Source organism: Hypanus sabinus, chromosome 4, assembly GCF_030144855.1.
Source record: "Hypanus sabinus isolate sHypSab1 chromosome 4, sHypSab1.hap1, whole genome shotgun sequence".
Lineage (NCBI taxonomy): Eukaryota > Metazoa > Chordata > Chondrichthyes > Myliobatiformes > Dasyatidae > Hypanus > Hypanus sabinus.
Window position 1 is genome coordinate 80,940,836 of NC_082709.1, and position 13,492 is coordinate 80,954,327.

Below are 13,492 nucleotides of genomic sequence, written 5' to 3' on the forward strand. Positions count from 1 at the left end.
CAAGGCGCTTGGGATCCTGGAAGATCAAGTTTTTATCGGTTGGAAAATCCTTTTCCAGGAGATTCTTGTCCCTTAGACGCCGTGCCTCATTCCTTTCCGCCATTAGCGCCTACCTCTGTGAAGTAAGGTCCGAGAAAAGGTGGCAGGGCCCGATTTAAACTTGTGTTTACCCCGAGAAAGACTACCATGACCGTGAAGCCCTGCGCGGGCAGGTGTGCGCGCATGCGTGTACGTGCCGGGGAGAGGCACGCCGGGATACAAGAGGACCAGGATGGCGGTGGGTTGGAGGAGTGGCTCATTGGCGAGAGGTAAATTTCGTGGGTCGTTGTCCGCGGGAGGAACGCAGCCGGTTAGGCAGAAAAGGTTTTGGGTTGAGTGCCTGCAGTAGCACTGAGTGTAGAGAGGGAGATGGCCGAGGGCTGGCAAGCAATGCCAGCTCAAGTTAAGTCTATTGCCATATAGTTTATTGACATTCAAGATTGTTTAATGCCATTTCCAGTACACAAGTGTAAAGGAGAATGAAATAATTGTTACTCGTGATCCGATGCAGCACAAAAAAACCAGAATAGGATCAAGAACGTAATAATAAAAAAATACAGAGATAGCTTACGTACATAGATCAATTGCTAAACTCCAGGAGTGTCTGTATATAAGGTGACTCTGACAGGAAATGATCAAGTACTGATTGTTGGGGTTGTGGAGGGGTGGGTTAGTGAGTGGAGGTGTTGATCAGCCTTACTTCTCGGGGAAAGTCTCTGTTTTGGAGTCTGGTGGTCCCGACGTGGATACTGTGTAGCCTCCTTCCTGATGGGAGTGAGACAAACAGTCCATGAGCAGGGTGGTGGAATCCTTCATGATGTTACTGGCCCTTTTCCGGCACCTTGCTCTATATTTGCCCTTGATGGTGGGTAGGCTGGTGATGCTTTGGGCAGTTCTGACTACCTGTCGCAGAGCCTTCCTGTCTCCTGCAGTGCATTTTCCGTACCAAGCAGTAATGCTACTTGGCTGAAAATGCACTGTACTTCATATCTGCAGGATGATGTGAGTATAGATTTGCTAAGTCCAGCTCCCTTCAGCCTTCTCAGTAGAGGCATCGGTGAGCTTTCTTGACTGTAGGACGAGCTTTGATACCATGAGAGGTTGTGCACTCCCAGAAGATTGAGACTGATTGCAGCTTCCACTGTAAAGAGAGGTGTGAGTGCTGCGAGTTCTGAAGTCGATACGATGTAGGAGCATTGAATAGTTTCAATGACATCCCCCCCCCCCCCATTCTTCTAAACTCTAAACTCCAGCGAGTACAGGGCCAGAGCCACCAAACACTCTTGTTAACCTTTTAATTCCTGGGATCATTCTTGTGAAAATAATTGTTGTGAAGCGTCCAGTGTGATAGTGTAGTGGATTAGTGCTGGTCGCGTTCACTTTCAGCCTCCACTGCTGGCTAGCAGTCTTAAAAACAGGAGAGCTGAACGTGCAAATTTCTCCCTGCCAGTACATAGCCTCTCCAATAGCAAGCCTCATGTAATGCCTCCTCGCTGGCGACATGCGGAAACTGACCCACTTTCGGACTCAGGCTGAACTACAGGGGACAGGGAGGAGGTCTGGCCCCTGCACATGTAGCACGCAGGCCCACCTGTGTGTGAATCGAGACCCAGATCCCCCAGCCATGGGTAAATAACCCCAATGCTTTGTGGGCATCCTCGAGAGAGATGTAGATTGTGCGTGTGATTACGGTGAGGGATGGCTTCAGCCTTTCAAGCAGTGACATGGTGTAAAAATTTGTGCAGTGTGTGATTAAAATGGTCAGCAGACAAGATTGCTGACGAGTTTGCTAAGTTTCTGATGAAAATTAAATTTAAAATTTAAGGATGAAACTGCCTTGTATTGGCCTAGTAACCTAATTTTGAAAATATGGAATACAATACTGCCACACTTTATAAAAGTGCCAATCTACTATAGCCAAAATCATCCTTTTCTCTTTGGAGGGACGGAGGATGAGAGGTGACTTGATAGATGTGTTGCCTATCAGGCGTAGACCGAGTGGATAGCCTGAGATTTCTTCCCATTGCAGCAATGGGTAATATCAGGGGACATAATTTTAAGGTGATTGGAGGAAAGTATTGGGCCTGGGTGGTGGCAGAGACAGACACAGGAGGGACACTTAAGAAACTCTTGGATATGAACACGGATTATAGAAAGAATGGAGGGCAATGTAGGAGGGAAGGATTAGATTTGTCTTGGAGTAGGTTTAAAGGTCAACACAACATCTTGGGCCGATTGACCTGTACTGTGCTGTGATATTATAGAGTCACAGAACGATACAGCACAGATAGAGGCCCTTTGGACCAGAGAGTCCATACCGACCACGGTGCCCACCCAGCTCATCCCCATTTCCCCTGCCCCTGCCCTGCCCCTATCTGTACCTATCCAAGTGTTTCTCAAATGACAGCATTGTTCTCTTTTCATCCCCTTCATCCAGCAAGTCCTTCCGTATGTTATGTTGGCGCCAGAAATATATGGTGATGCTTGCTGATTGCCCCCAGCTCATCCTTGGGTTGTGTTGGTTGTTAACAAAGTGACACATTTCACTGTATGTTTCCATGTACTGTACTGTGATAAATAAATAAATCTGAATCTTTTGCATGAGAGTTAAGACCCTAGTTTCAGATCGAACGGACACTTCCAGTGATCATATGGGGCGCCACGGTAGCATAGTGGTTAGCACAATGCTATTACAGCTGGTGTCACTCTGCTTTTCGGTGTCAATTCCAGCACCATTCTGTAGGGAGTCTCTGCACATGCTTCCCGTGGAATGCATGGGTTTTCCCCCGATGCTCCGGTTTCTTCCCACCAACCGAAGACATACTGGGTAGGTTATTTGGTCATTGTAAATTGACCCATGCTTGGATTGGGAACTATCAGGGTTGTGGGGTTGGTGGGACAACCTGGGTCAAAGGGCAGGCAGGGCCTGTTCCATGCTGTATCTCTAAATAAATAACTAAGACATTCAAGCATTAAAAAAACTGCTGGAGGTACTCAGCAGGTCAGGCTGCATCTATGGAAGGTAAACAGTCCACATCTCGGTCCAAGATCCTTCTTCAAGACTCCTGTCCAAGTCTTGGACCCAAACATTAACTGCTTATTCCTCTCCGTAGATGCTGACTGACCTGCTGAGTTCCTCCACCATTTTGTGTGTGTTAGCCTGAATTTCCACCATCTGCGGAATCTCTTGTGAAACTCAACCATGGCTTGACCTCTCATTCCTTGCCTCCTTCACAGGCTATTGGTCTCTCTGCTTGCTCCAGAGCCCTGCCTCAAGCACAGTCCTGCACGTCCGCAGTCACCTGGCCACAGTACTGCAGCCACTCGGCAATAAATCTATCCACTGTAACTGTGGCAACAGGCCAGCACTGCGGGCAGAAGAGCATCCAGGAGGACCAGGGTACCGGCGCCCAGAATACATCCCGCAGCGCAAAGCCAAGAATCCGATGGGGAAGATCGGGCTGGCCTGGTGAGGTTGGGAAGGATGTGGGTCAGTAGTCGGGTGGGGGAAGGCATCGGTTATCATGGGAGAGTCCAGCACAGGAACAGGCCCTTCAGCCCACAAAGTTGTGCTGAGCCAAGAACATTAATATTCAAATGACCAACTAGTCTAAATCCCTCATGCCTACACAATGTCATCTCCTTCCATTTTCCTCCTTTTCATGTATCTATGTATCTAAAAGTCTCTTAAATGTCCCTAATATATCTGCCTCTACCACCACCCAGGCAGTGTGTTCCAGAGGCACGCATGACCCTCTGTGTAAAAACTTGCCCCTCACATCTCCTTTGAAATTATACCTTCTCACCTTAAATGCATGTCCTCTGGTGCGAGACATTTCAACCACTGGAAAAAGATATTGTCAATGTACTCTATCTTATGAACCTCCATCAGCCTCTGCCACTCCAACCCATTTGTCCAACTGTTTGTTACAGCACAAGCTCTCTAATCCAGGCAGCATCCTGGTAAACTCGTTCTGCAATCTTCTTCGGTTCTTTGACTTTGTCCTCCCTTCCTTCCGATTCCTTTCTGGTCTGCAGGTGATTGTGAGGGTCTCACGCTACAGTCACTCAAACCCAGCCAGCATGTCTTATGGGGGATTGCCTGTTGAAAATTTACTATCAAAGTACATATATGTAAGTAGTAGCCTACTATATAAGAGCAAATTTTTTCAGCGATATGAAGAATCCCACCCATCCTGCTGAGGAACTGTTCGTTCTTCCATTCCCATCAGGGAGGAGGCAACGTAGCATCCACCCCAGGACCACCAGACTCTAAAACAATTACTTTCCCCAAACCATCCGGCTAATCAATGTCTCCACCACTACTTTATCATTTCCTGTCAGAGTTACCTTACATACGGAGACTCCTGTTCCTAGCGTCACTTTATGTAGATACAATTGGTCTGTGTATACAAGCTAATCTTAAATGCTTATCATGTTCTTTATGGATATTGTGTTTTTTCTGTGCTGCATCAGATCTGAAGTAACAATCATTTCCTTCTCCTTTACACTTGTGTACTGTCGAATGACAATAAATGATCTTAAATATTGAATCTTGAATGACAAAACAACCAACGTGCAAATAAAAAATAATACTGAGAATATGAGTTGCAAAGAGTCTGAAAGTGAACCCTTAGGTCAGAATCTGTTCAGAGTAGGCCATAAGACATATGAGCAGAATGAGGCCATTCGGCCCATCAAGTCTGCTCCACCATTCCATCGTGGCTGATCTATTATCCCTCTCAACCACATTTTCCTTGTAACCTTTCACATCCAGACAAATCAAGAACCTATCAACCTCTATATACCCAGTGACTTGGCCTCCACTGCCATCTATCCCAATGAATTCCTTGATTTACCACCCTCTGGCTAAAGAAAATCTTCCTCGTCTCTGTTCTAAATGGACATTCCTCTATTCTAAGGCTGTGCCCTCTGATCCTAAGTGTCCTCATTATAAGGAACATCCTCTAACCATCCACTGTATCTAGGCCTTTCAATATTCTACAAGTTTCAATAAGATCCCCTCCCATTCTTATAAACGCCATCAAATATTCCTCCTGTGTTAACCCTTTCATTCCTGGAATCATTCTTGTGAATCTCCTCTGGACCTTCTCCAATCCCAGCACATCTTAGATACGGGGCCCAGAACTGTTCACCATACTCCCAAGTGTGGTCTCACCGATGCCCTGTAAAACCTCAGGATCAGAACCTTGCATTTATATTCCAGCCCTCTCAAAATGAATGCTAACATTGCATTTGTCTTCCTCACCACTGACACAACCTGCAAATTAACCTTTAGGGAATCCTGCATGAGGACTCCTAAGTCGATATGCACGTCTGATTTTTGAATTTTCTCCCCATTTAGAAAATAATCTATGCCTTTATTCCTTCTACCAAAGGGTACGACCATACATGTCCCCCCACCGTTGAAGACATCCTCTATTCCCATTACTGCCATCAGGGAAGAGACAGTTCAAGTTTGTTGTTATTCAACTGTATACAGGTAACCTCCAAATGAAATAGCATTCCTCCTGACTAGGATATAACTCACACACATAAAGTAATATTGCCACAAATAAATAATAAAATAAATTCTGGAAGATTGAGATTTACCATAAGGTGCATATATGACACAAGTTAAAAAGTAAACAGTATAATGCTTCTGGTTCTTCGTCCGTGATGAGATCTGTGTGGTGGCATTGAGTCAGGTAGTCTCACGGCCTGAGGAAAGAAGCTGTTTCCCATCCTGACAGTCCTTTCCCTAATACTACGGTACCTCTTGCCTGTAGGGAGGGTCAAAGAGATTGTTGGATAGATAGGGATGATCCTTCACAATGCTAAGGGCCCTACGTAGGCCGCTGTCCTGATAAATGTCTCAGATGGCTGGAAGAGAGCTCTCAATGATCCTCTCAGCAGTTGGTACAATCCTCTTGGAGGGTCTTGCAGTTGAAGACACACACTCAATATTTCAGGTTCAGCTTCTTCCCCTCCACTATCCGATTTCCTGGTGGTCACTGAACCCATGAAAACTACATCCCTGCTTTTGCTGACTTTTTCCACTACTTATTTATTTAGGTATATATTTCTTACTGTAATTTTTAGCACATTTTATGTATAACACTGTATTACATAAAGAATAGGGAGAAGAATGAGAGGAGATCTCATTGAAACATTATTTGCTGCTGCAAAATAACAAATTTCACAACATATCAAAGATGATAAACCTGATTCGTATTTTGATTCTGAAGTTATCCACGCCAGTTCAGGAGCCTGATAGTTGAGGAGTAATAGTTATTTCTTGTTAATGGGGAGGGTTGTGCCCATGATGAAGCTGGCTGACTCTCCACCCTTTTACATCCTGTACAAGAGATACACAGGATCTCTTGTAATCCTGTGCATTGGAGCTTCCCTATCAGTCTACATACCAAATCTCCTTTTGGCCCATTGAGTCTGCTCTGCCATTCCATTGTGGCTGATTTATTATTCCTCTCAATACCATTCTCCTGCCTTCTACCCATAACTTTTGATGCCCTCAAACTCCCCATGAAACTTAGGTGTTGGCATGCCTTCTTCATGATTGCATCACTAGGTTGGACTTAGGACAGATGCTCAGAGACTTTGATACAGTGATTGGGCTGTATTGTCAAGGGGTCAGTCTCTGACACGTAGTCCTGCTTTTGCACTGTTTTATTCTGCTAGTATTTTACTTCCTGGCTCTGCCGATGATAGTCACCCCCTTTCACTTTGCTTTGTTGCAGGATAATTGGTCTCCCATCTGGCATCATCACCTTCCTCCTTGCGAAGCGAGAGGTGGACAAGAACAGGCTGAAACAACTTAAGGCCAGGCAGCGGATGAAGAGTGCCAATGAGGGCGATTATCATAGTGAGCGTTACAGGCGAGGTGTAGAGGAGAATGAGACCGGTGCTGTGAGCAGGTCAACGTGATGGGGCGGGAACCCCTGAAATCTTGGTCACCGCTTCCCTCCAATGGCTTAACCAATCTGGCTCTGTCTTTATCTCCCTCTAATCTCAGGTCCAATCTGCGGAGGACACAGAATCAATGGAGGTGTATGGACAGTTGCCGTTTCAGCTCAAGACCCTTCACCTGGGCTCCTCTCAAAGTTCAAAATAAATTTATTATACATGCTTATATGTCACCATATACTACCTTGAGAAAAACTATACTTAAATTGATAAAAATCCAATGTGGAAAAGAGGACAAATTGTGCAAATAATAAAGTAAATAAATAATACTGAACTCCAGAGTTCTTGAAAGAGTGTCCATAGGTTGTGGAATCCGTTAAGTGAAATTATCCACACTGGTTCAGGAGCCTGATGGTGTAAGGTAATAACTGTTTCTGAACTAGTGGTCTGGGACCCAAGGCTTGCGTACCTCCTGCCCAATGGTAGTAGGGAGAAAACAGCATGGCCTGGGAGGGGTCCTCGATATGGATGCTGCTTTCTTGTGGCAGCACTGCTTATGAAAGTGCTCAGTGGTGGGGAGGACTTTACCCATGATAGACTGAGCTACATCTACTATATCTTGTAGGCTTTTCCATATCAAGCAGTGATGCAACCAATCAGGATACTCCACTGTGCATCTGTAGAAGTTTGTCAAAGTTTTAGACGACATGCCAAATCTACGCAAACTTCTAAGAAGGTAGATGTGCTGTTGATTTCCTCATGTGTGCTGTTGTGCCTTCTTTGTGATGGCATTTACGTGCTGGTCCCATGATAGATTGTATGACATGGTGACACCAAGGAATTTAAAATTATTGACCCTCTCCACTTCTGATACACTAATGACCCCAGGTTTTTTGTAATTGAATATCATCTCCGGTTTTGCTGACATTGAGTGAGAGGTTGTTGTGGCAAGACTCAGCTGGATCTTCAGCCTTCCTTGTATATGCTGATGCTGAACCTTTGACTTGTGTTGTCAGCAAACTTAAATATGATATTGGAGTTGTACTTAGCCACACAATCATAGGTGTAAGGCGAGTAGAGCAGAGGGATAAGCACAGAGCCTTGTGATGCACATGTGCTGATCTGGAAGGGTCTTAACCCAAAACATCTAAAGATTAAAAATTAACTTTATTTGTCACATGTACATCGAAACACACAGAGAAACGTGTCATTTGTGTCAACGACTAGCACAGTCCAAGGATGTGCTGGGGCAACTTGCAATTGTCACCATGATTCTGGCACCAGCGTCGCATGTCAACAACTTACTAACCCTAACCCGTACGTCCTTGGAATGATGGAGTAAACCAGAGCACCTGGAGGAAACCCGCGTAGTCCTGAAGAGAATGTGCAACCCCCTTAGTGACAGAGGCAGGAATGGAACCCCAACTGATGGTTTTGTAGAGCGTTAGGCTAGCCACTATGCTACCAAACCACCCTCATCAACTGTCTGTTGCCTCTCACAGAGTGAAAAGGGGAGAGAAAGGTCTCAACCCAAAACATAGACTCTATCACTTACCTGCAGGAAAGAGGTCAATAAAATTGAAAGACTGCACAGAAAATTTACAAGAAAGAAAAAACAAAATTATACAACTTAACATCCCAAATCCTGTATTCAGTACTTCGATTTATGAAAACCAATGTGCTAAAAGCTTTCTTTATGACCCTATCTAGCTGTGACATCACTTTCAAGGAATTATTGATCTGTGTTCCCAGATTCCTGTGTTCTACCACACTACTCAGTGCCCTACCATTCACTACCCTGGTTCCTAATATGCAACATCTCACACGTATGCCATTTTCCCAGCTGGTCCAGACCCTACTGCAAGCTTTGACAGTGTTCAGAGGCTTGCAGTGGTCCAGATCCCGCTGCAAGCCTTTGATGGCTCTGATAGATGTATACACAAGTATGACTATAATTAAAATTTGACACTATTCTTACAAAAGTTTACCTTGTTGGTCTTGGGCCACCGTTTTTCTGTGAGTATTTACATTGCAACTCAATTGAAGGTACTTACCCATGTTGGATTAACAGCTTTTCTACTTCCTTTACCTTTGGGGAACTATGCCTGGCAAGTTGCATTTGCAAATACTCCACAGCAAACTGCCAATAATTTGTTGATTCTCAATAGAGCAGAGAACATTGCACAACTTTATTCAAATATCCTTTAAGTGAAAGATAATGGGGTTCGGATTAATGCAGGGCCATGGAGCAATGAGACTTGTTTTAGATTCATACTGGGTTGCTGTTGTAATTTCTTCATGTGTTTTTATTTAGATATACAGTTCAGTGCAGGCCCTTCTCGCCCATCGAGGTATGCCACCCAGCAACCTCCACTTAATTCAACCCTAGCCTAATCACAGGACAATTTACAATGACCAATTAGCCTACTAACTGGTACACCTTTGGACTGCCGGGGGAAACTGGAGCATCTGGAGGATGCCCATGGGCACAGGGGAAGAAAATATCTGCTTACAGAAGACACCAGAATTGAACACCAAACTCCCAACACCCTGAGCTGTGATGAAATGTTTTGAGAGGTTAGTTATGACTATAATCAACTCCTGTCTCAGCAAGGACCTGGACCCACTGCAATTTGCCTATCGCCACAATAGGTCAACGGTGGATGCGATCTGAATGGCTCTGCACGCGGTCCTGGATCACCTGGATAATACACGTACCTATGTGAAGATGCTGATCATTGACTATAGCTCAGCATTTAACACCATCATCCTCAGGGATGTGTGCTTAGTCTCTCTCTCTCTCTCTCTCTCTCTCCCTCTCTCTCCCCCCCCCTCCCTCTCTCTCCCTCTCTTCCTCTCCCTCTCTCCCTTCCCCCTTCCCTCTCTCCCCACCCCCCATGACTGTGGCTCGGCATAGCTCAAATGCCATCTATACATTTGCTGCTGATACAACCATTGTTGGCAGAATCTCAGATGGTGATGACAGGGCGTACAGGAGTGAGAGATATCAGCTAGTTGAGTGGAGTCACAGCAACAACTTTGCACTCAATGTCAGTAAGACTGAAGAGCTGACTGTGGACTTGAGAAAGTGTAAGATGAGGGAACACAAACCAATCCTCATGGAGGGAACAGAAGTGGAGAAAGTGAGCAATTTGGTGTTCCTGGGTGTCGTTTTCTCTAAGGATCGAAACTGGTCCTAACATCTCAACAAGGCTATAAAGAAGGTGAGACAGCAGCTATATTTCATTAGGAGTTTGGGGAGATTTGGTTTATCATCTAGAATACTCAAAAACTTCTACAAATGTACCATTCTGACTGGCTGCATCACTATCTGGTATGGGGGGGGGTATGGAGTGGGGAATGACTGCACAGGATCGAAGTAAACTGCAGAGAGAGGTAAAATTAGTCAGCTCCATCATGGGTACTAGCCTCTTTAGTATCCAAGACATCTTCAAGGACGGTGTCTCAGAAAGGCAGTGTCCATTATTGAGGACCCCCACCACTACTCAGGACATGCCCTCTTCTCAATGTTACCATCAGAAAGGAGGTACAAAAGCCTGAAGGTACACTCTCTGCAATTCAGCCACCTGAATTCTAAATGAACATTGAACCTACAAACACTTCTTTTTTAAATTTCTGTCTTTGCACTACTTACTTTAATTTAACTATTTAATATACATATATACTTACTGTAATTCAGTGTTTTTGTCTATATTTATCATGCATTGCATTGTACTGTTGCTATAAAGTTAAGAAATTTTACATATGCCGGTAATATTAAATCTGATTCTTATTCTGTAATAGCGTTGTGCTAGCTGCTATTGTAAATAACTGTAAATAACTGCCTCAGACAATTAGCTGAATGGCTTGCAGTGTAAATTTTGCTTCGAATGCTAATGAAGGATATCGGCCCAATACATTGACTCTTTATTCCTTTTCATAGATGCCGCCTGAGTTCCTCAAATATTTTGTGTGTGTTAACTTTGCTTCAATAGATTTATCCACATGTTGAAGATGTTGACATGCTTACTGCCCAGCAGAGGGCAGCGCTGCACTATAGAGTCAAAGTTGAAAATTATAAGCTCTATTTGTCACCTTTACTGAAATGTGTCGTTTGCATCAATGGCCAACAGAGACAGAGGATGTACTGGGGCAGCCTGCTAGTGTTGCCATGCTTCCTCATGCCAGCCCTCCGGGTACGTGGAGTGGTGGAATTTAGAGGGATATGGGCTGAACACAGGAAATTGGCACTAGGTGGGAGGGCTCAGTTGTCAGCATGGACTAGTTGGGCCAAAGGGCCTGTATCTCTGCTGTATTTTCAATGACCCCAAACACTGACAATTCTTTTCCTCCTACTGACCTGTATGTTTTTCCAGCAGATTGTTTGGGACAGGGCTGGGGGTCAGAATCTGAGTTCAATTCCCATTTCTGTCTGTAAGAAGTTTGCACACTCTCCCCATGACTGCACAGATTTCCTTCAGGTGCTCCAGTATCCTCCCACATTCCGAACGATGCATGGGTTACGGTTATTGAGCTTGGGCATACTAGGTAGGTACCAGAAATATGGCGATGCTCGGGGACGGTGTTGGTCAGTGAGACAAATGACGCATTTCACTGTACCTGTGGCAAATAAAGCTGATCTTATCTCTTAGCTAAGGCCCTCCATTGGTCAGATGTAGCTTCCTAGCTACATGATACAAAAGCCAGAGCAGTATGATATAGCGAGCAAGCAGTTGCCCATACAGTGGGCACCCCCTTCTCTAGGCAGCTGATAAATCCAAAGGAATGGCAGAGACCGATACAGTTTGGTGCCAGCGGTGTCGCAGCAGTTGCCAGTCAGTGTTGAACTCAATGGAGAATTGCTTAAATAATCCACCTCCAGATTCTTCCTTGGGGTTTACCCATGAAGCCTTCCCCTTGTGTGGGTATAGCCACATGGCAGTGGAAGTTTGAGATCAGCAAATTTGCTGATGATACCAAGCTGGGTGGCAGTGTGACATGTGATGAGGATGTTAGGAGAATTCAGGGTGACTTGGATAGGCTGGGTGAGTGGGCAGATACTTGGCAGATGACGTTTAATGTGAATAAGTGTGAGGTTATCCACTTTGGGAGTAAGAACAGGAAGGCAGATTATTATCTGAATGGTGTAGAGTTAGGTAAGGGAGAAATACAAAGAGATCTAGGAGTCCTTGTTCATCAGTCACTGAAGGTGAATGAGCAAGTGCAGCAGGCAGTGAAGAAGGCTAATGGGATGTTGGCCTTTATTACAAAGGGAATTGAGTACAAGAGCAAGGAAATCCTCTTGCATTTGTACAGAGCCCTGGTGAGACCACAACTGGAGTATTGTGTACAGTTTTGGTCTCCAGGGTTAAGGAAGGACATCCTGGCTGTAGAGGAAGTGCAGCATAGATTCACAAGGTTAATTCCTGGGATGTCTGGACTGTCTTACACAGAGAGTTTAGAGAGACTGGGCTTGTACACGCTGGAATTTAGGAGATTGAGAGGGGATCTGATTGAAACATATAAGACTATTAAGGGATTGGACAAGATAGAGGCTGGAAGTATGTTCCAGATGCTGGGAGAGTCCAGTACCAGAGGGCATGGTTTAAGAATAAGGGGTAGGTCATTTAGGACAGAGTTAAGGAAAAACTTCTTCTCCCAGAGAGTTGTGGGGGTCTGGAATGCACTGCCTCGGAAGGTAGTGGAGGCCAATTCTCTGGATGCTTTTAAGAAGGAGCTAGATAGGTATCTTATGGATAGGGGAATCAAGGGATATGGGGACAAGGCAGGAACCGGGTATTGATAGTAGTTGATCAGCCATGATCTCAAAATGGTTGTGCAGGCTCTAAGGGTCGAATGGTCTACTTCTGCACCTATTGTCTATCAGAGTTTTCCTTCTAGATGAGCTGCCATCTACAGCTAACAAGCCCCGTCCTCAGAAACAACTGGTTTTAAGGCACAGGTAACCCACCTTTGCCCCTTCACCTGTCAGTAGAAATGGCTCCACAGGGCTTAGTAGCTTAAGCCATATGTGAAACTTGGAGCTGGTCTTGGTTGTCAGAGGCTATTTGAGATGCATGCCATTAGGAGCATTTAAAGGGTGGTGGGAGCTTATTACCCCTCCGCCCCCCCAACCCCAGCTATAACTTCATAAAGCGAATCTTGTTAAACTTAATTCATACCCCTCATAACTTTGTGTGCTTCAATCTTGTCCCCTCTTAATCTCAAGTGAAAGAAAATCTGCAAATGCTGGAAATCCAAGCAACACACACACAATGCAGAAGGAACTCAGAAGGCATCAATGGAATAGGGCACAGTTTTGGGCCAAGACCCGTCATCGGGACTAAAAAAAGATAAGGAGTCAGCGTTAGAAGGTGGGGGAGGGGAGGGAGAAACACAAGGTGATAGGTGAAACCGGGAGGGGTGAAGTAAAGAGCTAGGAAGTTGATTGGTGGGAGAGATACAGGGCTGAAGACGAGGGAATCTGATAGGAGAGGACAGAAAGGAGCGGAAGATAGAAAAGGGGAGG

The 13,492-nt window shown here is 45.0% G+C and overlaps 1 protein-coding gene across 1 annotated transcript; it reads left to right on the top strand.

Annotated features, from left to right (window-relative positions):
- The first annotated feature begins 156 nt into the window (after positions 1–156).
- Positions 157–11,019, top strand: si:ch73-71c20.5 (DUF4748 domain-containing protein). Its single transcript, XM_059967521.1, has 3 exons — positions 157–308; positions 3,277–3,508; positions 6,798–11,019. Exons 1-3 carry the CDS (start codon positions 272–274, stop codon positions 6,982–6,984), a joined length of 456 nt encoding a protein of 151 aa, XP_059823504.1. The 5' UTR covers positions 157–271; the 3' UTR covers positions 6,985–11,019.
- The last annotated feature ends 2,473 nt before the right edge of the window (positions 11,020–13,492 follow it).

Coding starts and splice junctions, on each gene's coding strand:
- si:ch73-71c20.5 (XM_059967521.1), top strand. CDS start 272: ATGGCGGTGGGTTGGAGGAGTGGCTCATTGGCGAGAG. Junction 309..3,276: donor GAGTGGCTCATTGGCGAGAG/GTAAATTTCGTG, acceptor CCTCCTTCACAG/GCTATTGGTCTCTCTGCTTG. Junction 3,509..6,797: donor GGGAAGATCGGGCTGGCCTG/GTGAGGTTGGGA, acceptor GCTTTGTTGCAG/GATAATTGGTCTCCCATCTG.